Source organism: Crocuta crocuta, unplaced genomic scaffold (genome assembly GCF_008692635.1).
Source record: "Crocuta crocuta isolate KB4526 unplaced genomic scaffold, BGI_CrCroc_1.0 scaffold107, whole genome shotgun sequence".
In the NCBI taxonomy this organism is placed as follows: Eukaryota; Metazoa; Chordata; class Mammalia; order Carnivora; family Hyaenidae; genus Crocuta; species Crocuta crocuta.
In genome coordinates, this window is record NW_027531877.1 from 3320827 (window position 1) to 3348399 (window position 27573).

Here is a 27573-nt window from a genome sequence, read left to right on the forward strand (position 1 = left end):
TCAGTTTGTCTCTTTTTTTGTCAGCTTCTTGTTTTTCTATAATGGTGTCTTCTAAATCACTTATTCTCCTTTCTGCCTCTTCAATCCGTGCATTGGAGGCCTCTAATTTATTATGTATCTCATTTATCGCATTTTTTAATTCTTCATGCCTATTTTTATTTTCCATTTTGTCTGTAGCCATAGTTTCTTTGATGTCCCCTATGTTTTTTTCAAGCCCAGGTATTAATTTTATGATTATTATTCTAAAATCTTTTTCAGTTATGCTGCTGATATCTGTTTTGGGCAGTTCATTAGCTGTCATTTCTTCTTGGAGTTTCTTTGGAGGAGAGCTCTTTCGTTTCATCATTTTAGTTAGCTTTCTGACTCTTGTTAGATTTAAAGACTACACCTATGAGCGCTGCTGTATCCAAGAAGACTCTTTGACTGTCCGGGGCCTATCCTTTCAGAGAGTGTTTTTTGAGTGGTATCTCTTGGTCTCTCTTGTTGGGACCTTGGTTATTTTATTTTCCTACTCATAGTGATATTTGGGACCCTCCACCTTGTGTACTCTGGCTTGTTTCTTGAGGTAGCTGTTAGAAGGCTTTCTCAGTGGATTCTGCGTCCTTTCTCTCCCAGTCTCTTGGGTTCTGTAAGGTTTCCTGTGGCTTCAGATCTTTTCCGTGTGAGATATGGGGGCGAGTGCAATGCACGGAGCTCCCTTCTTCTCCGCCATCTTGTCCCCTTCCCGAGTACAGAGAATTTTCTGTATTTCTTTTCTTCCTTTTCCTTTTCCTCACACCCTTTCCTTCATCTGCAACACCTAGAACAGGGATAGAGTATTTTGCATAGAAAAGGTGCTCAGTAACTATTTGCTGAAACACATCATAGTCAGATAATGCACTTTTCTACTTGTCCACCTTTCTTTACTTAGACCTAGACTGACTCAGGCATTGCACTACCAGCTCTAGACTTGTTTGTCTATACTGTAGAATTATTGGTACTGAAATTCTGTCTTTAGAGATTCATGCTTTGTCTCAGGCTTGCTTTCCTTTTATTTGCAAAGGCATTTGTGGAAGGTGAGTCTTTTGTGTAAGCAGCTCTCTAGTGAGATCCTTTCTTGGAAACAGGTAAATGTTGGCAGAGATAAGGAAAAATTAGGAAGTTACTTACAGGAAAAGTCGATGGTAAGGAAAGGTGATACAATAAAAATGGTGGAAACAGCACCATACAAGGGAGGCTGCAGTGGAGATCCTGAACTTTGATCTTCTTTACAATTTGGGCAGTGAATGGATGTCAGTGTGGTTGGTGCATTTGGAGAATGAGTTGGGCAGCTTTCTCTCTTCTTTTTTTCCTTTCTTAGCATTTCACTGCATTGAGGCCATGCAGGCCTGCCTCACTCAGGACCACCTGGTGGTGGAGTGGCGAAGCTCTGCTCCAGCAGTAGACACGTGGATGGTTGAGTGGTTCCCAGATTTGGACGTAGAGCCCTCCACTATTTCCTGGGAATCTGTGTCTCAGGCCACAAACTGGACAATCCGGCAAGGTAGCCATTGTGGACCCTATAAGTTTCCTCTGTGTAGGATTCAGTTTCATTTCCATAGTTTTAAAATCTTTAACTTTGACTTGAAAGCTGTAGATGTGTTTAATAACATTTGACAAAAATAGTGCAAACTTAGTGAAGTGACATTACTTGGCATTTCGCAGTGAGGCTGTGCTGGGAAATCATGGGTATCAGAGCAGGTATCTGTCCTGTTTCCAGGTGGAAAACACCATGTTAACACCACCATCAGAGAGCCTTTTCTGGGTGTCTTGACCATGTGGACAACGTTAGAGTTTATATCCCATTCCAACAAACACTGATCACAGATAAGTGAGGCTTTACCCTCCTAATCCTGTCAGTCCAGCCATTTCTTAATACTTAATAGCACCCATCTAAGGATTTATACTCCTGTAGGGATGCAGGAAGACAGAAGAGCTAGAATTCATGGTATCTGAGTTCTCTGAGTGATGTGTTGTTGACAGAAAGATTCCGTTTTTTCTGCGGTATTTCCAAATCAGGTATCAAAGTCCATGATGGAGGAGGGACTGGATCTCTTTTCCTTTCCTGAATGACTCTGTCATTTTTGTCAAAGTGGTGTGGACTTTGTTCTAAGAGTTAATTTTAAAAGGTTACAACTAGAATAGACTTTAGACACCATCCAACCTAATCTTATTTTCCATATGTGGAAACTGTAGACAAATAAGAGTATTTTCAGTAAGTTGTGGCCATAAGTTGGTTTAGTGGATCTTCTCCTTTGCCATGCCCTGAACTAAGGCTCGTTTTCTGTCTCTCTCTTGTTTACAGATGAATTAAAACCTTTATGGTGCTATAACATCTCTGTATATCCAGTGTTGGGAGATCGAGTGGGCGAACCATTTTCTATCCAGGCTTATGTCAGAGAAGGCAGTATGTATGAAAAGCCCCTGTGGGGCAAGGAAACACTGGGAGGGGAAGTGCTATCCAACATCCAGACAAGGCTGTGGATGTCTGCAGCTCATTCACTGTTGCCTTAGTGTTTAGTGTGTGCTGCACCTTCAGCTTGTGGTAAGCTACATATGCTTGACACAATTGTGGTCAAGTTGTAGATCGACTGAATTTCAAAGCTGCACTACAAGTTAGAGATCATCAAGTCCAGTCCCCTCATTTTATAACTAGAAAATCAAAGCCCAGAGAGGTGAAATAGTTTGTGCAAACTTACCAAGAAACTTTGTGCAAATAGCCCTGTAAGCAGAAATAACATTTAGTTAAGACCAAGTTAGGGCCCTTACAGAGTTAATCATAAATTGAAGATGCTAATAAATTATTTTTAGTGGTGTAATTGTAATCAAGGGTTTTACTGGTAAACTGCTCAGACTTTATCTTTTGGATGTTAACCTCTTTCACATTAGAAAACACATCCCTGTCACTAAAAGATAGCCCATGGGGGCATATCCTTCACCTATATTTGATGATACCTATTAAAGATATGAGTAGAAGCTGAATGCAAAATGAGAGAAAGAGAGTCATAGAAGGTAGATTTTTTGTTTGTTTTTTAAAGAGGCAGCCTGATCAGGGAAGGGTCAGAGAAAGAAGGAGACACAGACTCTGAAACAGGCTCCAGGCTCTGAGCTAGCTGTCAGCACAGAGCCCGATGCGGGGCTCAAACCCACGAATCGTGGGATCATGACCTGAGCCGAAGTCGGAGGCCCAACCAACTGAGCCACCCAGGTGCCCCGAAGGTACTTTTTTTAGCAGGCCTTTGATCCTGCTTTTATTCTCTTCAAGATGGATAATTCCAGAAAACAGTATTCCCAAACAAGAGGATTCATCATTTACCTACTCAGCTCCTACCTCCCACCCCCAGCACTGATTTCACTTTCAGTACTAGCCAGAGCCTTTGTGGGGAAGGATCTCCTTAGCTGTGACTCAGTGTTTATTGTTTTTCTCCCTGTTGTAAAGTTCCATCAGAAGGCCCTGTGACCCAGGCAGACAACATTGGTGTGAGGACAGTCACAATCAAATGGAAAGAGATTCCCAAGAGTCAGAGAAATGGTTTCATCACCAACTACACCATATTTTATCAAGCTGAAGATGGAAAGGAATTCTGTAAGTGTGCTTATAGCCAAGTTGGAAACCCCCTAAAACCCAAACATGATATGGGTAGACCTGTCATAGGGATTGGCGCCCTGTAATCTTGCATGAGTCACTTAGCTTCTTTGAGCCTCTCTGATAGTGAGGCCAAGAGCACTTACCTCTTGCTTTTTTTGGAGTCAAATGTGAGTGAAGTGACAGTCGTGTAGGAACCATGGGAGTTGATACAATATGTCCAGGTCATGCTGTGAACAAGTTGGCCTCCTGGGAGATTCCCCATTAGTCTGGAGTAGGGTGTGTTTGGGTTAAACAGTAGAGTGGTGACACTTAGCTCATTGCAGGACTCTTTACCCTGACTCCTGCAGCCCATTGCAAAGTCGTACTTTTCTTGAATCCACACTATCTCCTGATATCCTACAGGTAGGCGTGGATTCTTAAATATAGACAGATGTTTTTATGGAAAAATACATATAACTTTAAATTCACCTCTTAAGACGTTTGAAAATGTACAATTTAGTGACATTAAGTGTACTGATGATGATGTGCAACAATTATCTCTACCTGTTTCCATCAGCAGAAGAAACCTGGTACCCATTAATCAGTGTCTTCTCATTGTCTTCTTCCTACAGTCTCTGGAAACCACAAAATTCTTTTCTGTCTTTTTGATTTACCTCTTCTGGGTATTTCATATAAATGGAGTCATACAATATGAGGCTATTTGTGCCTGGTTTCTTTTACTTAGCATAATGTTTTCAAAGTTTATCTATCTTGTAGCTTGTATTAGTATCTCATTCATTTTTATAGCAAAAGGATATTCTTTTATATTGATATTCTGCATTTTTTTAAATCCATTCATCAGTTGATGAGCATTTGGTTGTTTTCACCTTTTGGCTACTGTAATTAATGCTGCTATGAATATTTGTGTGCAAATACTTGTTTGAGACTCTGCTTTTAATTCTTTGGGGCATATACCTAGGAGTGGAATTGCTGGGTCATATGGTAATTCTGGCTTAACGTTTTGAGAAACCACCTGTTTTCCATAGCAGCTGCCTCATTTTACGTGCCCACCAACAATGTCTGATCATTCGAATTTCTCCACATTCTTACCAACACTTATTTTATGTTAAAAAAAAATTATTATGGCTATACTCATGGGCATGAAATGGCTTCTCAATGTGATTTTTGATTTGTATTTCCTTAATACCTAATGATGTTGAGCATCTTTGCATATGCTTATTGGCCATTTGTAGATCCTTTTTTAATGTTTTTTTAATTAAAATATTTTTTTTTATTATTGAGACAGAAACAGAGCATGAGTGGGGGAGGGGCAGAGAGAGAGGGAGACACAGAATCGGAGGCAGGCTCCAGGCTCTGAGCTGTCAGCACAGAGCCTGTCGCGGGGCTCAAACCCATGAACCGTGAGTTGATGACCTGAGCTGAAGTCTGACACTTAACCGATTGAGCCACCAGGTGCCCCGGCCATTTGTATATCTTTGAGAAAGTCTTTTCAATTTCTTTGCCCATTCTTAAATTGGGTTGTCTTTCAGTTGTTGACTCCTAAGAGTTTAAATTTATATTCTCAATAGAAGTTCCTTATCACATATGTGATTTGCATATATTCCCACTTTGTGGATTGTCTTTACTTTCTTGATAATGTCTTTTGATGCACAGAAGCTTTAATTTTCATGAAATCCAGATTAATCTATTTTCTTTTGTTGTTTATGTGTTTGGTATTATATTTAAGAAACCACTGGCAAATTCAAGGGTACCATTTACCCTGTGTTTGTCTTCTAAAAGTTTTATAGTATTAACTCTTAGGTTTAGGTCTTTGATCCATCTTTAGGGGATAATTTTAAGCAGAACATGGATAGGGGGGTTGAGGTATGAGATGGGCTGGCTTGGAGGTAGGTGCAGTTTCCACTGCTCTTATTTCATTCCTCCTAAAGAACACTTTTTTATTTGGCCTTGGCTCTGGTGTTTGAGTTGTATATTTTTCCTTTAGCCAAGACAGTCAACTCCAACATCCTCCAGTATGACCTGGAGTCCCTGACTCGAAAGACTTCTTACAGTCTTCAAGTCATGGCCAGTACGAGTGCTGGGGGAACCAACAGCAGCAAGATAAACTTCAAGACATTGTCAATCAGTGAGTATTTTCTTCAAGCCTTGGATAAGTCCCTTTGGCATTTTCCTTAGGCCAGTTAGAGATGATGTTTGCCAAAGGAGGAAGCCAAACAAGAGGGTGGTACGGAGTGAGAAGCACCATTTGCCTTGTGGCTCATTGACCTTCTTGGAAGGTGTATGGGTGAGGAGAGAACAAGAGTAGACACATTGAGAGCTGGATTGGGAACAACGGGTCATTTTTCTCCTTACTCATGGATAGCCCCCTGTTATCTTGAAGTGAAGGGATCAAGTTAATGACAGCTTTTCTCTCAGTTCAAAACAGCTCCTGCTTCGAGATATAGTGACTAGTTTCTGTGTGTCACAGGTTACTGCACAGTGGGACCTTGTAGGCAAAACCTTGGTTGAACAAGCACCACTGACCCACAGTGGTGGGGGTCACTGATCGATCATTTGTGCAGATTTTGGAGCAAAAACATACATGATATGTTCTGCTTATTAACTTTTACATTAAAAAAGTAGAGAGAAAAATGTAATAAATATCAAAATATAAAATGTAATATAATGTATGATGGTTATGGGAAATATTCAAGAGGAAAAGAGGATGGAATGAGAAGAGAAATCAAGAAGAAAGAAAGAAGGGAATGGGAGAAACAGAAATATGTTTTTTCTCAAGTCCTTGGGGGGCAGAGATTTGATATGATATATTACAATTGTTTTAAGAATTATTTATCTTAAAAGTGAAGGTACATTGCCAGTTTTTACATTGAAAGCAGAAAATACTGGTTTAAGGACTGGTTTAAGTACTCTTAAAAACCTCTTGCTCATTACATTGTTAAAAGAATAAAAGTATCTTTATGGTTCTGGAAAAGATGACTATAGCATGTGTTTTTTACATAGAAAACATGTTCTATTTTTATGGGCTAACACTGCCTTTTTGGTTTTTTTTTTAATATTATTCTTTAGAGTCTTTTAAAATCATGTTGTATTTTCACAACACTGGGCACACATTGCATTATCTGCTAGAATTTTCTCCATGGTCAAAGTTAAGGCAAGAGCCTTCCTTGAAGCCTCGATGTTTCTTACACTTGTCTACACATTACACATCTCCCTCCTCCTGTCTCTGTTCCCTCTATAGTCTGTTCTCCACACAGCAGCCAGAGCTTAAAACCCTAAACTGCTGCTTGAAATCCACCAGTGGCTTCTGTTGTATTTTAAGTAAAATTCAAACTCCTACCCATAGCTTTCAGGATCCTTTATGATCTGTTGGTTGCTAACCTCATCTCCTACAATTTTCTGCTTGTATCTATGTTCTTTAACTTCTTACTGCTTTGAAGCCTTTGCATCTACTGTTGCTTCTGCCAGAAATGCTTTCATATTTTTGAATAGCCAGTTTGCCAACCTATCTAAAGTTACTAACTTTTCTTCCACCTTACCTAAGATATATACCTGTTATATCTTAAATAATCTTTTTTTTATTGTCTGAATTCTCTTACCAGAATGTAGGCTTCATGAGAGTAGGGATCTTATATTTCTTTTTTTTTTTTTTTAATTTTTAATGTTTATTTTTTGAGAGAGAGAGAGACAGAGTGCAAGCAGGAGAGGGGCAGAGAGAGAGGGAAACACAGAATCCAAAACAGGCTCTAGGCTCTGAGCTGCCAGCACAGAACCTGACCGTGGGGCTTGACCCACAGACCATGAGGTCATGACCTGAGTCGAAGTTAGACACTTCACTGAGCCACCCAGGTTTCCCTGGGATCTTGTACTTCTTACTTGTTGCTGTTTATTACCCAGCACGGTGTTTGGCAAATGGTAAGTGCTCAGTAAATATGTACTGAATGAATGAAGTTAGAGAATGAACCTGGTGAACATAGTATCTGTCACTGTTATTCAAGGGGAAGAGAACTGGATGAAGAGCCATAAGTACTAGGTGTTTTTTTTTTAATGAATAAATTTGAATTCAATTGAATTGAAAGAAAACTCATAAGGAATGTGTTACTAAAGCTACTGGAAGAAAAAGTTAATATTTGGTATTTGTTAAGAAAGCGAGGAGCTCATCCTTCTACTGACTTTTGTTCTCCTGTTCCCAAAGGTGTCCTTGAGATTTTCTTTATAACTTCTTTGGTTGGAGGTGGCCTTCTTATTCTCATCATCATGACGGTGGCATATGGTCTCAAAAGACCCAAGTGAGTTTATAGGCAACAGAAAGGGGTGGAAGGCATCATGGGTGGAAGAGGGCACTCTCTCATTAAGGGGGTGTTGACTCATTTATTAATTTGATATGTATTTATTGAGTTTATTATATGCCACACCTTACCAGAAATCTGACGAAACGAGTACTTTCACCCTCACAGTCCCATGCACCAGGCTTAGGTCAGGGTTTTGCCAGCTGCCCCACAGGCTTTATCTTTTCTGTTCTTCATCTGAGATTAAAATTAGAGAGAAGGTCCTTTTTCTCAGTATCTGGCAGCAGCAAGAGGCCTCAAGGCCACTAGCTTCTCTCCCAGGCAGAGCAGGGAGTATACTCATAGAATTAGAGCATTGGCCAGTAGTGTGGCCAGAACAGACTTGTTCCTTGCTCGTGGTACAGTGCTGGAGGGCTGACTACATGGGCATTTGTCCTACCTGCCCTGGCCACTATGGGAAAGGAAGTTCATCCTCAGGGTCAGAGGCTTTCTCTCCGTAGACAGCCTCATGCTACCCTGCTGGTCAAGAGTTCCTTCCCTGAGGGATCTCTCTCTCTACAGCTGTGGGCCTTCTCTGCCAAGTAGCCATGCTTAGTTATGGTTAAGTGAATGTCAGCCTCATTTCCAACTATAGGTAGAAACCAAATCACCAGCCTAACTCTTGTATATTTTGCATGTGTAACAAGATCCCAGGTGATGGTGCTGCTGGATGGGAGCACACTTTAAGAATCACTGCTATGAAGTATGGGTATCTTATCAAACTTTGAATATTTCCTTCCTGGAGAGTAATTCTCAAAGACATGGTTCTGTGATGGTGTGATTTCTAGCATTAGGACCTTGGGTGGAGATGGAGGGGCAGGGGAGGGTAAGAAACATTATCTTTCCATTACATCCTATTGATGACTTGCAGTTTCACTCCCCAGAGTACTTTGTTTTCCCAGTTTCTGTCAGGAGGTCAGAAGCCTACCTTTATATATTAGGGAGCCATACAACTCCCTATAGCAAAGCTCCAGTCTTTTGACATAGCCATACTTCTTGAACTTACTTTGTTTTAAAATATTATCTCTTATTAGCAAATTGAAGCACCTGTGTTGGCCCCATGTCCCCAACCCTGCTGAAAGCAGTATAGCCAAATGGCGTGGAGATGATTTCAAGGTAAATAGTCCTGTTTTTGTTAAGGAATCATTGAGCAGGCTGGTTGTAGGAAGCAAAGAAGAGCTGTGGAGGTGAGGAGGAGTCCTAGACTGAGATTTTAGAGGGTTTATAGGAACCATGAGATCGTGACCTGAGCTGCAGTCAGATACTTAAATCTGAGCCACGCAGGTGCCCTAAGTTTCATAAATTTTTAAATCAAAATCTGTTTTGAAATTTTTAAGGTGTAATTTCTTAATTAAGTAAAAAAAAGCTCTATCGAATATCACCTTTAAATTTTTATTATTCAAAGACAGTTTCCATTATTTCTTGATGTTGGAATTTTTAGTATTAGCCCTTATTTCAACTCAGAAGCCTTTTAAAATGTGAACATTTTTATTTATTTACTTAAATTTTTGTTATTTGTGTTATTTCTGTTTTCTTCTTTATCAGCTGTGTATTACCCTGTTTACTCTGCTACTTATTAGAAGTTACTAAGAGAGTAAATGAATTTATAGGCAATATTGTCAGATGTCTAAAATACTTATTTTAAAAAGTTTGTTTGTTCATTTGTTTGTTTGTTTAGAGATAGAGGAGGGGGCAGAGGGAGGGAGAGGAAGAATCCCAAGCAGACTCTAGTGCGGGGCTCAATCGCACAAGGCTGGGATCATTGCATGAGCCAAGATAAAGAGTTGGATGCTTAACCAACTGAGCTATCCAGGTGCCTGTAAAATGCTTTCTGAGTAATGTAAGGCCCACTTCCCTGGAAGGCACATATTACTGATTGCCAGGCACTGAGGTAGAGTCTTAGTACATAAAGATGACTAAGACACTGCCTCTGCCTCAGAGACCACCTTTGATTTTCTGGTGATGTTGGACAAGTCATTTGTCTTCATGATAGTGGTTTTTCCATCTGTAAGAGTTCTAATTTTGATGTTCCCATCTGAACTGTGGTTTTGTGAACTTAAGATTCTGTGGCAAATAGCCTCGAGCTCTCTACAAGAAAAAAATTGAATACCTTGTGCTTTTCTCAGGAAATGGGCCAGTGTTGTCATGCTCCTATGGAGGGATATATGGAAGTGATTGGCCATCACTTCTGGTCTTTGGAAAGAATGTGGGGGGCTGGTTGAGACATGAAGACATTGGTTGTCCCAAGCCTATTGAGGTTTTGACTACCTCATGTGTAGTTTCAAAATGATCATTGTATGTATCCCTTTCTCTTTTTCAGGATAAGATAAATTTGAAGGAATCCAAGGACCCTGTGAACATGGAAGAAGACAGAGTTCTAAAACCATGTTTTGCCCCCAGTGACCTTATTGACAAGTTGGTGGTGAACTTTGAGAATTTTCTGGAAGAAGTTTCCACAGAGGAACTTGGAAAGGGTCAGGAAAACATTTTGAGAGAGGAGAAGAATGAGTATGTGACTTCTCCATATCGACTTTATTGTCCTCCCATTTCAACTAAGATTCCACAGAGAAAATCCCGACAGTTGTGTTCTAGAATACCAGAGGGGATTGGCTTAGAAAGCGAAGAACAGCTTTTTTCTTCTGTTCAGAGTTTAGGGCTGGACCATCTCTGTGAAGGGGAACCTAATCCATACTTGAAAAATTCAGTGACAACCAGAGAATTTCTCACGTCTGAAAAACATCCAGAGCAAATCAAAAGGGAAGTCTAATTGTTGCTGTGGCTTGAATCCCCCTGGGTCTCAGTGTGGGTCACTCTTGCAGAGAAAATGTATCATAACTTAGCCAGAAGAGCTTCCTTGGTTGTCTCCCCACCCTTGCTTTGTGTTAGAGAAACTGTCACACAACCCTGAGTGGCCTGTTGAACTTGTTACAGATGTGTAACTTGTCTGAAAGAGGGATGGTGACATGTCTGAGCACTTTGCAGAAGAAGAGCGTTTATTTTCTTTTGTTCAGGTAACAAGCTCTCACTGAGGTCTCTGACATAATTATTTTAAGGGACAGTGGGGGATCTAAGGAAGATATATCTTGCCTTCCCTAGGAATTAGGTCATTGCCACAGCTTTTGCTCAAACTACTCCTCAGAGATCCAGCAGACGTTCCCATTGCCAGAGGACAGTGGTCTGGTAGGAGGTGGGAATCTCTCCCTTTACCTTGATCTCACTTCAGTTCTGTGTTCCAACTTCAAGGTAGCCCTGAGATCTCACTTTTGAGATTTTGTTTCTCCCTCAATACAGGGGCAGGGGAAGCAAAGTGGCCTTGCTGATGGTGTTCCTGCCTGAGGCTTCTCATTACCCTTGTAAAATCTCAAGTGTCTGCAGCAACACCTCCACCCTGGACTGTTGCCTCTAGTTCACAGCACATTGGCCTCTGGCAAATTGAGGAATGTGGGGATCTCAGCACGGCACTAGGGAGTGGACTCTAGGCTGGGCCAGCAGATCTGCTCAATCTTCAGGTAATTTCCCAGGTCTGGAAAGTTCCCAAAGGCCTTTGCTGGCTCTTTATCTTGCACCCAAACCTGGGAGTAGAAAGGCACCAAATACTGCATGACTTTTGTGCAGGGACTCAGGCCCTAGAACTGGCTCAGAGCCTAGGAATACATCCTAAGCATCCTTCAAAGGCCTCTTTCCTGAAGGACCTGAGCAGGGCATGAAAACATGCTACTGTAACTTTGCTGCTCTGACTCATGACTCCTCTTCCTTCCCCTTGGCCATGCACAGAGCTTATGACAGTCAGGGGAGCCTTTAGTCCAAGTGCTAATGGCAGGATTCAGTTGCTGAGAATTGGGAACTGAGGGCTGGCACCAGGCTAGCATCTTTACCACAGTGATGCCCGATGACTTCCCAGTATGCGGCTTTGGCTCATCTGGCTTTTGGGGGAGCTTGCTGAGAACCTGATGAGATCTGGGGTGGCCAGGCAATGAGTGAGCAGCTGAGGTGCTTTGAACCTGGCATTTACCAGCCAGAAAGGCTGATGTTAGTTTTTATAGGAAAATTTGAGAAGTCAGTCCTTGAGTAGCAGGCATGAACTTCACAAGCCAACAATTCAGATGTGCAAAAAATGTCACTTTACTTTCCTATAACTGAAATTAATTTCTGACCCAAGCCTGTGACATTTTGAAGTAACCACAGCCCGATTAGATGACTTCTGAGTAGCTTTGGGTTTGTAGCTCAGTTGTGTCAGGATTTTGACCTGCCCTGGGACTGATTCTGAGTGCCACGGGATATTCAGTGGAGCAGCAGAGTTCTGTCTCCCATTTGTTGTCTTCCTAATGCTGGTTCAGGGATGTGCCTATGGCCCCACCTGTTGGGTCACCTGCCACTTTTCTCAGCCAATTGCTGTGTCCTTATCCTGGGCACAAGCATGTGGTGCACCTCTCCCAGAACTTTCTCCTCATTGAATCTCCAGTGTCTGCAGCACCTTTTGCCCCCAAAATTCTTCATGCCTACTTGTACAGAATAGTATCTGCTGACAAGGCATGGAATGCTGGAGGCCTGGGGCAGGGGCTGGAGCAGCTGCCCCTTTGTATTGGGAGTAGACAGGGACCAAATGCAAGGGATACCTTGGATCCATCTGTAGTAGGCTCTCTCTGCCCTTTCTCCCCCACCCCAATGGTTGTGACCCAGGCATTTCTATGAGTTCCTTGTCCCCCAGGGTTCCAGATGGGGTCCTTTCTACCTGTTTCTTTGAATTTGTGATCCTTAGGGATGTGCTAGCCTCATAGTCCACAACTGTTGTCTTTTCTGTGGCCATCTGCTCACCTCCCACTGAGGGCTCTTCTCAAATTCCATATGAGGGGAAGGGAGAAGGAAGTGATTCCCCCTACCCCCATCTTGTTTGTTTCCCACCTGGTTGAAGCTTTTGAACCTAAAACCCAAGAATTCTGTGTCTGGGGAGAGAGGAGGGGTCCCAGCTGGCTCCTGTGAGTGGGTTTCAGAGATGAAGACATTCCCCTCTGCTTCTCCCTCAATCATCCATTAAAGCCTGAAGTGTCTTCAGGTGGACAGTTGGTAAATGCCATACACGTGGCCCCTCTGCTTCATCCCTTCCTCCTGCCCATCTTCTGCTTTCCCACGTTTCCCAAAGACTTCTCTTCTTTTTAACACTTCCTTTTTCTTCTTTCTTTTCTTTTCTTCTTCTTTTTCCGCTAGCCTCCTTTTATCATTTTCCACACTTACTTTTGTTGCCTTGAGGGAACAAGGGACTTTCCCTGTTGCCTAGGGAAGTAGGGACTCTGTGTTGTGTTCTAGGTGACCCAAGGTAGGTCCTAAGAGTCAGTGTTGCTGCCAGTAAGGGGAGTGGGAACCTCAGACGCTCCTTCAGCGGGCGGCACACCACTCTCCAGAGCAGATTCCCCGGGCACAGGCCTAAAAGCTAAGAAGTCACGGTGGCCTTTCTTTCCTGGGAATCGAGTCATAAACTGTCCCCACTCCCAGGACCCTGGGGTGCCTCTGTGGCCTGAAAAGGCCATCTGCATTTTCTGTTATATCAAAGAGACAGACAAAACACGAACAGGAAAACATGTTATTTCAGCAAGGTCATGAAACACTGATAACATTCTCAGTCAAGTTTTCTAGGGCTCAGAACCATGTAAGTAGCTATGTTAGTGCTTTATTAATGGCACTAATTTAAAAGGATGGCAGAAAAGCCAACTGTAGACTTAAAAAAAGGTCTTTCTTTCATTGTGGTTTCTCAGGAGGCAGCAGTAAACCACATACAGTACAAACGCTGTAAGGGTGAGGTGGGTTTTGAAAGGGGGCAGGAGATGGGGAGTGGGAGTTTGCAAAGGAGAGATGTTTTATGTGGGTCCCAGGATGCCCACTGCGGCTTCTTCCCTGTGTGAGGGAAGCCTGTGCCTGGCTGCCTAGCCACCCCTGAGGGGGTTCTGGTGCCTTCTCCAGCACATCCCTAGTTATTGCCTGCTATTTGCAAACTGGCCTTCAGCATAAATCTGGGCATTGTGTTTGTAGAGCCCATGACCCAGAAATGATGTTGACATTTTAAAAGTCTGCTGGATAACAAAATCAAAGGAAGAATGTTTAGTGACATATGAAAACTATATGGAATTTACATTTGTGTCCATAAATGAAGCTTAAATTGGAAAAGAGCCACAACCTTCATTTACATATCACCTGTCTTTTTTTCTCCCACAAAAGTAGAACTGAGTAGTTGTGACAGAGAATTTCTCCCACAAAGCCTAAAATGTTCACCACCTTTCCCTGTACAGAAAAAGTGGGCTTACCTATGGGTAGCCCACCAACACGAGGCTCAGACTGCCCAGTGTTGTCCCACAGAGTGTTTTAACTTTGAATTAGCTGCTAATTAAGCAATTTCAGGTTATGTTCATTCTGGATTTCTGAGTAGGGACTGCCTCTATTAGAAGGGCACACACTCTCTGGCTCCCCACCCCAGCCCTCTCAGCTGCCCATAGCTAAGGTGGAGAGTTAGTGGTTGGTTATCACCTACTCCAGTGGTTCTTCCTACAGCTTATTCTGTGCCCCTACCTCAGACACGTGGCCTGCATGTATTTTGGGAGGGTGCTGCTGGCCTCTAGTGGGTAGAAGCCAGCACTGCTGGCAGTAATCCTGCAATGAACCAAATAGGTCCCACAAGAAAAAATTATCTGGCCCCAAATGCGAGTAGTGTTGAGATTTAGAAATCCTGGCTGAGCTATCTCTGCTCACTGAGCATCCATAGGTGTCCCCCACTTTTTTCTTTGTAAATTTAAATTTTGTTTTGGATTCTACCAACATCAACAGCAAAAATCTCTAAATACCAATTATTTGTATCATTCTTAATTCCTTCCTGAAATGATCTGCATATACTTATATACATGTTCATCTAATTGAATGTTATATATTGATTTTATTGTTTTTTCCTTTACTTTCATGTACTATTTCATGTTTAAAATTTCATGCATGAACATGGTTCACTGTGGTAGCATTTTGAATGGACACTCAGAATTCCATGGCGTGCCTGCATATTATGGTTTGCCAAGGCCCCTTACTTGATAGGATTGTTGTAAATGTCTTCTTTGTATAAAGAGCAACTAACTAAATGCTGTTGTTCATACATTTTCTTTTCCCATCTTTGTCCTAACTCCTCGGGGACTCTTTCTAAAGGTGGAATTGCTGGGTCAAAGTTTTATGGTTATTGTCATATATTGCACAACTGTGTCCCCCTAAAAGACTGCACTGATACTTTCAATATCACCAGGGGTATCTGACATCGTTTGTCCTTGCTATTGATAATCAACTGTTTACTGCTGCAAACTGGATTTTGTCAATTTATTGGATATGGTTACTGACCCTTCATAGTTATTGGTGTTGCTTAAGTCATTGTGAAGGTAAGCCTTTTCCCAAGTATATTTTATAGTCTGTATGTCCACCTGTTGACGTTATATAGTGTTCTGTCTCCAAGCCACTGGGGCATTGAGAGGCCAGCTGAGCTGCTAGACATTAGAGGCACTCAGCAGGACTTTCTAAAAATTGGTTGACATTGTCATTTGGCTGAGGATTTAAAATATGTGAGTTTTGTAGGACATTTAAAAAGGAATGTCACATTGATGTGTTTCCTGAATTAGTAGCAATGCCTATTTGTAATCACAGTGTGTGGCATTATTGGTTTCTTGCACTCTTGGGGGGAGGGTGCTTGACTGAGTATGACAATGTCATTAGCAGTTCTTGTCCCTCTGCAGCTTTTACTGGGCTCTGGACTCAGCAGAGAGAGCATTTGCTCAAAAGCACAAACATCCCCAGTCCTTGTTGGCAAAAGCCTGGAGGTGCCTGCCTCTGGCTGCTGAGAAAGGTGTGGGAGAAACGCAAAGGGAGTAAGTCCTCAAGAGCACAAAGCCAGCAGTCAGCAAGTGTCAGATGGTTAGTCAAGGTAGACTAGGTGCCATGTACCACTGATTGGCTTTTAGGAGTGGGATTCTCTTTTCTGTCCAACTTCACTACATCTGTGGGGTAAAATAGCCTGAGGCCTGGACTTTGAAGTGGAAATCAAAATGTGCAAAGCAGAACAGATGTGCAGAGTATTCTGAATGATTGTAGTAATGCACAAGACTGGATCTATGTACCAAGAGAATCATCTCTCTGTAGACTGTGCATGCTGTCTCTTCCACATATTCATAAAGCCACGTAGGATGTAATGCATGTGCATGGCAGTTGTGGCCTCCTATGCGGAGTGTGAAAGCAGGGTTATTATGAGAATAGCCTTTAAAATACTGTGCTATAAATGCGTTGGTATTTCGGTCTTTCAGGTAATAAAGCTGTAATAACATTTTCATGTAAAGCTATGTTTCTGTTTTAAAGTGTTTCCCACTCAGGTATTTAAAATAAGACCTCAAATGCAAATATCCAACTTTGTTAGAGATCGAGGGAGTCTCTTGGTTATGGGACACACCGAAGAGCTACAGGTGACCAGGAATCAGACATAGGGAATTGTTTTTGCAAAACAACTCCACAGGGATGCGGCTGGGCCTCACACCAGAGTTCTCACTCTTTGTCTTTGATTCCTCATGGCAGCATTTTTGTTTTAAAGTTTATCTTTGAGAGAGACAGAGACAATGCGAGTAGGGGAAGGGCAGAGAGAGAGAGAGAGAGAGAGAGAGAGAGAGAGAGAATCCCAAGCAGGCTCCATGTTGTTAGTGCAGAGCTCAGTGTGGGGCTTGAACTCACGAAGCTGAAACCAGGGGTAGGTCACTAAACTAATTGAGCCACCCAGGCGCCTCTATTGGCAGCATTTTCAAACTCCCAGCTCTTCAAGCTCCCTAAGAGTCTCCCCTTGCTGCTCTCAGCAGATGAGGTGCCCTCCTTCATGGAGGGGGCCTGCCCATGTCTCTTCTTTTCAGGTCAGACTTGGGGGAAGATGTCTGAGACAGGGGTGGCTCTGCTCTTGTATTATACCACCCTCCTCACCGCCTCTCTTCTTCTTTCAACTTCTCTCTCTTGAGTGATTTCTTCCCATCAACTTCCAAACATACTCAGGTCAATTCCATGTTAAAAGAGAACAAAGTATGCTCCTTGATCATTATCTCCCTCTGGCTGCCTGCTGGCTCTTTCCCCATGGATCCGCCTGTGGTTTCAGGGTAAAGCGGGCTGTATCCCATGTAGCACCAGGAATGAAATATCGATGCTAAAACCTCTAGGGCATTTGCAGACCAGAACCCTCAGTCTTGTGCGATTAGGACAGAGGCCCAGTAACAAAGCAGGGATTCTCTGGTTTATTCTCACTGACTCTAGAACCCAGGCAGCAAAGCTCTTTTTTCTAGGGTTATATGGCTACCTGGTTCTCCCTCCTGCCATCTGCTGTGTCCCCAGCTCCTGAGGGCCTGTGTGGAGCCACATCTGTGGTTAGAGTGTCCAGCTGTGTGGGACTGAGGCATTTTCTGGACATGGGCCCTGTTGCAATAAAACCCTAGAATCCCAGGTAAACCAGAATAGTGTGATCCTTTACTGCAGCTCTGGACCTATTCCTCCTTGTAAAGTTCCGTACTTGTGTTGGTGTTTATCTTCACTTTGATGGGTCCTGCCCGCAGACTCTCAGCCAGCTTGTGCTCTTTGACACTACCCCCCGGGGAGCCCATCCTATCACTGGAACATAAGCTGGGGGGTATAAGTGTGGCCATTGCTCCCCATTCCTTGGAAGGCTTGCTCCTGGGTTCATCACCCTCCAGTAAGGCTCTGGTGTCCCCCCACCTGCCATTCCCATGATGCTCCTTGTGACCCCAGCTGCCCCCCTCAGTGCACCTGGTCATGTCACAGAAAATTGCCCCTTGACACACGGATTCCTTTTTAAAAATTATTACAACTGCAGTGAAATGAGCTGTCTTCTGGCCTCACCCCTGCAGCCAGTGTCCATTTTAATTTGTTTTTGCCACTAAGCCACCTGGGTGTGTGGCCACGGACCTCAGTATTTGCTCTGTTCCATCTCCTAGGATGACCTGGGCTCCTGGTCACTGATACCTGGGCACTGGTATCACAGAAGCATTTGCTCCTCCCAAAGAACCAGAGCCCTGCCAAGCCTTTGGCAAAGGCTGCTTGGCAAAGGCTGCTTTGTGAAAACTTTTTCTCACTTGGAGGCTCTGACCAGCTCCCGCAGATGAAATTGGTGAAATGTCCCAATTGTGATGCTTCCAGCTTTTCTTTTCTTTTTCAAGATGGCTTTGGCTATTCAGGGTCTTTAGTGGCTCCGTACAAATTGTTTTAGTTCTGTGAAAAATGTTGGTCTTTTGATATGGATTGCATTAAGTGTATAGATTACTTTGGTAGTATAGACATTAAATAGTATTTGTGCCTCAATCCATGAGCATGGAATGCCTTTCCATTTCTTTGTGCCATCTTCAGTTTCTTTCATCAGTGTTTTATAGTTTTTCAAAGTAGAGGTATTTTACCTTTTGTTTAAGTTTATTCCTAAGTATCTTATTATCTTTGATGCAGTTGTAAGTGAGGTTGTTCTCTTAATTTCTTTCTGCTGCCCCATTATTGGTGTATAGAAATGCAACAAATTTCTGTACATTGATTTTATATCCTGTGACTTTACTGAATTTATCAGTTTTAGCAGTTTTTGGGTGGAGTCTTTAGGGTTTTCTGTATATAGTATCATGTCATCTGAAAATAGTAAAATTTTACTTCTTCCTTACTGATTTGATGTCTTTTATTCCTTCATCTTTTTGGTTGCTGTTGGTAGGACTTGTAATACTATGTTAAATAATAGGGGTGAAAATGTAGTGGTGAAAATGCTCTCAGTTTTTCCCCATTGAGTATGATGTTCACTGTGGGCTTTTCATATATAGCCTTTATTATATTGCTGTATGTTCCCTCCAAACCTACTTTGTTGAGTTTTTATCATGAATGGATTATATTTTGTTAAATGCTTTTTCTGCCTCTACTGAAATGATCATATGGTTTTTATCCTTTCTCTCACTGATGTGATGTGTCATGTTGATTTGTGAATAATGAACCACACTTGCAATCTAGGAATAAAAGCCACTTGATTGTGGTGAATGATTTAATGTATAGTTGGATTCAGTTTGCTAGTATTTTGTTGAGGATTTTTGCATCTAGGTTCATTAGAGATACTGACCTATAGTTCTCTCTCTCTCTCCCTCTCTCTCTCTCTTTTGTGTTGTCTTTATCTGGTTTTGTTGCCAAGGTAAGGCTAGCTTCGTAGAATGAAATTGGAAGTTTTTTTCTTCCCTTTTAAAAAAAAAATAGTTTGAGAAGAATAGGTATTAACTCTCATTTAAATGTTTGGTAGAATTCACCTGTAAAGCTTTTGTTTGTTGAGGGTTTTTTGATTTATGACTCAATTTCTTTGCTTGTTATCAGTATTCTCAAATTTTCTATTTTTGCTTGTTGCAAATTTGGTAGGTTATATGCTTCTAAGAATTTATTTCTTCTAAGTTGTCCAATTTGTTGGCATATAATTTTTAATAATATTCTCTGACAATTATTTGTATTTCTATTGTGTTGGTTTTGATCTCTCATTTGTGATTTTAATTATTTTTCAAAGAACCAGCTCCTGGTGTCATTGGTCTGTTCTATTTTTTTTTTTTTTAAGTTTCTATAGCATGTATTTCTGCTTGAATCTTTATTATTTCCTTCCTTCTGCTGGCTTTAGAGTTTGTTTAGTTGTTCTTTTTTGCTAGCTCCTTTAGGTGTAAAGTTATGTGAGATTTTTCTTTTTAAAATTTTTTTTAACGTTTGTTTATCTTAGAAAGAGAGAGAGACAGAAAGACAGAGAGACAGAGAGACAGAGCACGAGCGGGGGAGGGGCAGAGAAAGGAGGAGACTCAGAACCTGAAGCAGGCTCCAGGCTCTGAGCAGTCAATACAGAGCCCTTCATGCGGCTCAAACTCCCGAACCATAAACTCACCACCTGAGCCAAAGTCTCACGCTCAACCAACTGAGCCATCCAGGCGCCCTGAGATTTTTCTTTTTGAGGTAGGCCTGTTTTACTATAAACTTCCCACTTGAACTGCTTTTGCTGAATTTTGTTGAAAGGTTTTAAGCCATTGTGCTTTCATTTGTTTCCATGTACTTTTTAATTTCTTCTTTTATTTCCTAGCTGATCCAAACATTGTATAGTAGCATGTCCTTTAACTTCATGTATTTGTGGTCTTTCTAAATTTTTTTTCTTATGCTTGTCTTATAGTTTCATGGTCTTGTGGTCATAAAAGATGTATACTATGACTTCAGTCTTTTTTTTAATGTGTTGAGGCCTGTTTTATGGCCTAATACAAGATCTCTTCTGGAGAATGTTCCATGTGCACTTGCAAAGAATATGTATTCCACTGTTTTATATTCAGTGTTCTGAATATATCTGTCAGATCCATCTGGTCCAATGTATCATTGAAAGCCATTGTTCTTTGTTGATTTTCTGTTTAGAAGATCTGTCCGTTGTTAGAAGTGGGGTGTTAAAAATCCTTTACTATTATTATATTATTAGTGATTATTTCCTTTATGTTTGTTACTAACTTTTACTGTATTTGGGTTCTTTCATGTTGGGTGCCTAATATTTACACTTGTTATATCTTCTTGTTGGATTGTCCCTTTATAATTATATAGTGTCATGCTTTGTCTCTTATTGCAATCTTTGCTTTGAAGTCTCTGGTTGGGAGACGTGGTTTGAGCAGGGGGTTTTGCTGGTGTGTGTGTATGTATGTGTGTGTGTGTGTGTGTGTGTGTCTGTGTGTGTTGCTGTGTTGTGCCTGAAACAAGCATGACTGAGGAGGGCAGTCCCAGCAGGGCACAGGGGGTGGGGTCTGGTGCATACAGGTGGCTCTGTGTTTGTGTTGAGGGTCAGAGGAAAGAAATAGTGCTGGCCAATTCCTTTGTTCCCAGAGAGGTGTCTCCATGAACACTGGTCCTCAGGGACATGCTCAGAGAAGAGCTGATAACCTCCCCACTCTTTTCCCCCGGTGTCTTGAGATCACTCTTTCCAGGCTGTCTGCCCCAGGACTGTTTGCCTGCCTTCTCTCCAGGAGCAGCATAGTGCCCTCCTAGCTCTGTTCCAGCCAAGCCAGCTGACCTTTAAAACTCTAGGCTTTAAGCCTTGATGATTGTAACTCGAGAAATTCAGCCCCTCTCATTTTCCAAGCCAGTGGTTTTGGGGAAACACTCTCCTTGCGTGTTCCTATGTGTCCTCTCTCTCTCTTGCCCTTCTCTATGACCGCGGATCCCTCCTTTCCGTAGCACCCACAATCCATTTCTCCCTTCAACCACGTCTCTACATTTCCTACCTTCTTCAATGTGACCTCTTCTTTCCCTTTAATTGTGGAGTTTTGTTCTGTTACTCTTCAATTTTATTGCTGGGGTATTTAGGATGACTGGCTAGTTCTCTCATTATATTCATGGCACTAGACAAACCTAGCGTTCTCCTGCTTTGTTGCCATCTTCCTTTCCTTCTGTAGCTTCTCTTTGTTTTCTGATTTTTAAAAATATGAGCCCTTCCCAGTTTTTTTTCTTCGTGAGTCTGGCAAAGGTTTATCAATTTAGTTTATCCTTCCAAAGAACCATCTCCTGGTTTCGATGATCTGTCATTTAAAAAAGTTTCTATTACACTTATTTTTGCACTAATCTTTATTATTTCCTCTCTTTCGCTAAGGTCAGATTTTTTTGAGATTTTTGTTTCTTGAGGTAGACCCATGTTAGTATAAAATTTCCACTTAGAACAGCTTTTACTATTTCCCAAAGATTTTAAGCCATCAGGTGTCCATTTTCATTTGTTTTCCGATATTTTTTTAATAGCCTTTAAAATTTTTTCATTCACCCATTCGTTGTTTAGTAGCATACTGTTTAGCTTCCACATATTTGTGTATTTTTCTTTCTTTTTTTCTTGTAATTGATTTCTAGTTAGTTCTTACCATTGTGGTTGGAAAAATAATGCTTGATATCATTTCAGTCTGCTTAAATTTATTGAGACTTCTTATATGGCCTAACGTGATCTATCCTGGAAAATGTTCCATATGATTTTGAACGGAATGTGTAGTCTGCTGTTTTTGGATGCAGTGTTCTGTATATATGTTAGATCCATCTAGTATAACTTGTCATTCAAAACCACTGTTTCCTTAATGATTTTTCTATCTGAATGTTATTGGGTAAAAATCCACTTATAGTGTAATACTGTCACTTTCTCTCTCTATGTTTATTTCTCCCTCTCTGTATTTAGATGCCTCTATGTTGGGTTTATAGACACTTAAAAGTGTTATATCCTCCTGTTGGATTGATCCCCTTATCATTACGCAATGCCCTTTATTGTCTATTATTACCGTTTTTGTTTTAAAGTCGATTTTTGTCTGATATAAGTCTTGATATCCCAGCTTTTTTTTTTTTCAATTTGAATAAAATCTTTTTCCTTTCCTTCACTTTTAGTTTGTATTTGTTTTTAGGTCTAAAGTGAGTTTTTTGTAGGCAGCATATAGATGGGTCTTCTTTTTAATCCGCTCTATCAATCTCTGTCTTTTGACTGGAATATTTACACTTTACATTTACAGTAATCATTAATTGTTATGCACTTACAGCCATTTCATTAATTGCTTTCTGGTTGTTTTTGTAATTCTGTTCTATGTCCCTCTTTCCTCTCTTAATTTGTTATTGATAACTATCTGCAGTGTTATTCTTGACTTTTTATTTTGTGTATCTGTTACAAGTTTGTTTTATGGTTACCATGTTCATATATTACGCCCTAAGTATATAAGATATCTATATTAAGTTGATGGTCACTTAACTTTGAACACATTATGAAAGCAATACATTTTTACTTCTCTCCCTCCACACTATTTGTATAGAATATCATACTACATAATTTTATTGAATCTCCTAATTTTTTTGATAAATTGATTTTACTATTTTTATCTTTTAACCTTCATACTAGCTTTATAAGTAGTCAGTCTTCCACCTTTATTTCCTAGTGAAGTTTTTTCCTTTAATAATTTTCTTAATTCTCGTGAAGGCTTTTTGTTTAAAGAAGTCCGTTTACAGTTCTTAGAAGGCTTGTTTAGTGGTGATAAATGAACTCCTTTAACTTTACTTGTCTGGGAAACTATCTCTCCTTCAATTTTGAAGGACCCTCTTGCTTGTTAGAGTATTCTTGGTTGTTGGTTTTTGCCTTTTTGCATTTTAAATATATCATGCTACTCTATTCTGGCCTACAGAATTTCTGCTGAAAAATCAGCAGATAGCCTTATGGGCCTTCCCTTGTATATGACCAGTTGCTTTTCTCTTGATTTTAAGATATTCTTTCTTTAACTTGTGCCATTTTAATTACGTGTCTTGGTGTCACTCTCCTTGGGCTCATCTCAGACGGGCTCACTGTCATTCTTCTCTCTCAATGTTTGTTTCCTTCTCTAGATTAGGGAAGTTTTCAGCTATTACTTTTTTAAAATAAGTTCTTTGCCCTTTGTCTTCTCCCTCTGGGACCCCTATAATATGAATGTTTACATGCTTGATACTGTCCCAGAATTCCCTTACCCTATCATCTTTATTTAAAATTATTTTTCTTTTTATCATTCAGCTTGGGTGCTTTCCACTATTCCCTGTTTTCCAGAATACTCATCTGTTCTGCATTTTCTAATCTGCTGTTGATTCCTTTTAGTGTATTTCTTCATTTCATTTATTTTATTCTTTAACACTGGCTGGTTCTTTTTTATATTTTCTGAGCCTTAACAAAAATATTTTTAAAGTTTATTGCTGAGAGAGAGAGAAAGAGCATGAGCAGGGGAGGGGCAGAGAGAGAGGGAGATACTGAAGCAGGCCCCAGGCTCTGAGCTAGCTGTCAGCACAGAACCTGATGCAGGGCTCGAACTCAAGAACCGTGAGATCATAACCTGAGCTGAAGTCAGATGCTTAACCGACTGAGCCACCCAGGCACCCCTTTCAGTGCCTTTTTTGATGTTCTCACTGAGTTCATCCACTCTTCTCTCAAGGTGAGCAAGTATCTTTATGACCATACTTTGAACTCTTTATCAGGTAGATTATTTCTCTCCATTTCGTTTAGTTCTTTTTCTGAAGTTTTGTGTTCTTTTGTTTGTGGCATATTTCTGTCTTTTCATTTTGTTTGACTTTGTTCCTATGAAATAGGTGAAACATCTGCCTGTTTGTCTAGAAGGCAAACAGGACTTGTGTAGGAATCCCTTGTGTAGGCTGCATATGCCTGGCAGCTTTGGTTGATTGGCTGGATCTAAGCAGGTGTGGGCTAGGGTCCTGGGTCTCTCCATGCTGGGGCCACCCTTCGGGGATGACTGGAGCTGCACCAAGAGCTTCTCATAGGGGGTGTCATGTTGGGATGGCTGGAGCTGAAATGGGTGTGGCCTGGCAGATCCCAGGTGCTCCATGTCAGGCCCACTGTGGAAGGATGGCTGGAGCTGTGTCAGGCACTGGCCGGGGCCCTTTTTGCAAGGGACACCTGGGAGGATGGAGGAGTTCTAGTGTGTGTAGGCTGAAGATTTCCCACTGTGTGCTGCACCAGGGCAGCCTTAGTGGGACGGCCATCGGTCAGGTGGCATGGGTGACAGTGTTGCCTTGAGGAGATGGCTGGGGCTGGTATGGGCTAAGCAACCGAGGCTCACTAAGGCAGAAAGCCAGCTAGAGTGCCTGGACCTTGCTTCCATCTGCACTGTCAAGGGGGAGGGGAAATGTAAACAGTATGCTCACCTCCAACTCTGAAGAAAGTTGCAGCAGCTCTCCCACAATTTAGGGGACGATCCAGGGTTGGTAAACAGGTTTCTTTCACTTACAGCCTGCTTGCCCTTTAAACAGATGTTTTTGTTTATTTGCTGTGCTCCAGGCCAGATGAATCTGTGTGGGGGCCCCTCAGTAATATCCCTCCCTACTGCACTTCATGGTATTGGAGCTGGGGGTCCTGTCATTATTGTGTCCCCATGTCTCCTGCTGTTCTCATAGGGTCCCTCTGTCCTTTGTTGTGCAGAAGCTGTTCATTCAGCCCTGAGTTCTTCGAGAGAAGTTGCTCTGTATACTGGTAGATTAGGCGAGTCCATTGGAGGAGGTTGGGGTCTTGTTACACTTCCATCTTGGACCCTTCTTAGTATGGACATTTTGACAATGTTTTTCCAATCCATGAGCATCGAATATCTTTCTATATATTTGTGTCTTCAATATCTTTCGTCCGTGTCTTAAAGTTTTCAGAGCACAGGTCTCCCACCTCTTTGATTAAATTTATTTATAGCAATTGTAAATGGGATTATTTTCTTAATTTCTCTCTAGTTTGTTATTAGTGTAGAGGCATGGAACAGATTTTTTAGTTTGATTTTTGTATATTGTAGTCTTACTCAATTTGTTTATTCTAAGAGTTTTTTGAGAGTCTTTAGGGTTTTCTTTATATAGATTTGTGTCATCTCACATAGTGACAGTTTTACTTCTTCCATTCTGATTTGAATGCCTTTTATCTCTTTTTCTTGCCTAACTGCTCTGGCTAGGACTTCCAGTACTTCGTTGAATAAAAATGGCAAGAGTGACATCCTTGCCTTACTCCTAAAGGAAAAAAAACCTTTCAGATTTTCACTATTGAGTAAGATATTTGCTGGGGACTTGTCATATATGGCCTTAATTATATTGAGGTATGTCCCCTCTGTTCCTACTTATTGAGAGTTTCTTATAAGCGGATGTTGACTTTTGTCAAAATATTGATCCTTCCTGGTATCTCTGGAATAAGTCCCACTCCATCATGGTATATGATTTTATAGTGTATTATTAAGTTCAGTTTGGTAATATTTTATTGAAGACGTTTAAAAAGTTTTTATTTAAATTCCTCTTAATATACTAATTCACCATTTCTCCCATTCAAGTACTAACCAGGCCTGATTCTGTTTAGCTTCCAAGATCAGATAAGCATGGGCTCATTCAAGGTGGCATGGTTGTAAGCTTGTGGGGGATTTTTGTATCTATGTTCATCAGGGACATTGGCCTATAATTTTCTTGTAATGTCATACAGTTTTGGTTTTAGGGTCATACTGGCCTAATGAAATAAGGTTGGAAGTGCTCCGTCCTCTTCTATTTTTTTGGAAGAGTTTGAGAAGGATTGGTATTAAATCTTTGAATGACTGATAGGACTTACTTGGGAAGCCATAGGCCCTGGACTTGAGTGTTTTGGGAGATTTTTGATTACTGACTCAATCTTCTTAGTACGAATCAGTCTGTTAAGATTTTCTATTTATGATTTGGTCTTGGTAGGTTGTATGTTTCTAGGGACTTATCCATGTCTCATAGGTTGTCCAGTTGGTTGGTGTATGCTTATTTTTATAGATAAGGTAAATGAGGGTCAGAGAAGTGGTACAAATTAGTGTGCCTCTAAAGCCCATTCCGATTCTAATGGATCTTACATCGTTTGTTCATTTCTGTGTGGGTCTATCTGTGTAATTGGGGACGGCTAAATTTGGGTGTGGTGTGAACCTGGCTGTTACTGAAAGCCTGGGGAGCAGCTGGGCAGAAGTTCCACATTTTTCTGTCTCCTGTCACTACCATCTTCCTTGACGCTTTCCACAAACAACTTCAGATGAGGCCTGCAGTCTCATAGCAGTGTTCTCGAAGGTTAGGCAGTTGATGATGGAACATAGGAAGGAGGAATAAAGGCAGATATTGATTAGTCAAGGTTATTGACTACAATTGTCTTAAAAAAGTAAGTGAGATTTTTATTAGTTCTTTGCCATTAGTGGTTGCCTGGAGACATCCTTGGGTGAAACCGAAATGTCACCTCACCTTTGTGAAGTTCCCTATCTAGTCACACCCAGGAAACCCTTCCTTCCTGTTGGTTTCACCCTCCCCAACTAGTGGGCACCGCCAGAGATATTTCAGAGCCCCTGAAATAAAAAACTTGGCTCCCCAAGACAGAAACCTGCCAGAACTAAAGAGGGGGGACAGGGCTTGGTGCCATAAGCCCGAGACCTAGCACCTTAGGCTTCCCTCATTATCTGTAGTATGTTTCCCTTTAGACACCTCATCCACAGCATTAAAAGGAGTGTAGTCTGTCCCTCACCTCCTTGACTCATTTACCCAGGTACACTTCCTTTCCTGATGTATAGTGTGGCTTCTGGGATGTTTCATGAGCTGTCTTTGCTTTCCTGTTGTTGTCCAGAACTAAGCCCCTGTCAGTCTTCATCAGCATCAATAAAATTTTCCAAAACCGTTTCCATCCCAGGGTTTACCCTCTCTTGTCCATTCTTCAGTCAAGTGCTAGAATAATCTTTTCACAGTCATTTTGCTTGCCCAGTTGGGAAGTCTGAAATGTTCCCAGTCTCATGTGATGACAGAAGGCCCAGAGCTACCAAGCAAGGCAGGGACAAGGGAGGCACCTCTTCAAGCCCAGGGTTATGAGTGCCTCTTTTACTTATGTGTCCTGAGTCTCAGGATGGCCTCATTTTAGCCCTAGCCCTGTCACCAAGCTCCTGTCTTTCCTGCTCAGTTTATTTCTAGCTATTCTCTTTGTGCTGTGGGAGGCCCTAGGGAGGTATCTGATATCATGAAATCCTGATACTTGGATTATGGGATCAGGAGAGACTCTCACCTGCAGAATTGTTTGCATAGAGCCTTGTTGCTTGGAAATGAGGCTGGTTTGATTTCCATGATTCT

The 27573-nt window shown here is 41.4% G+C and overlaps 1 protein-coding gene across 1 annotated transcript in view; it reads left to right on the plus strand.

The window, feature by feature from the left end:
- IL31RA (interleukin 31 receptor A) overlaps window positions 1–10743 on the plus strand; it is a 54525-nt gene extending 43782 nt beyond the window's left edge. Inside the window, exons 9-15 of the mRNA XM_077772996.1 lie at window positions 1340–1522; window positions 2324–2425; window positions 3458–3604; window positions 5592–5732; window positions 7800–7893; window positions 8967–9048; window positions 10253–10743. Coding sequence (XP_077629122.1) covers window positions 1340–1522; window positions 2324–2425; window positions 3458–3604; window positions 5592–5732; window positions 7800–7893; window positions 8967–9048; window positions 10253–10699 — 1196 coding nt within the window. The 3' untranslated portion in view covers window positions 10700–10743. The remainder of the gene's footprint in view (window positions 1–1339; window positions 1523–2323; window positions 2426–3457; window positions 3605–5591; window positions 5733–7799; window positions 7894–8966; window positions 9049–10252) is intronic.
- Window positions 10744–27573: the final 16830 nt, after the last annotated feature.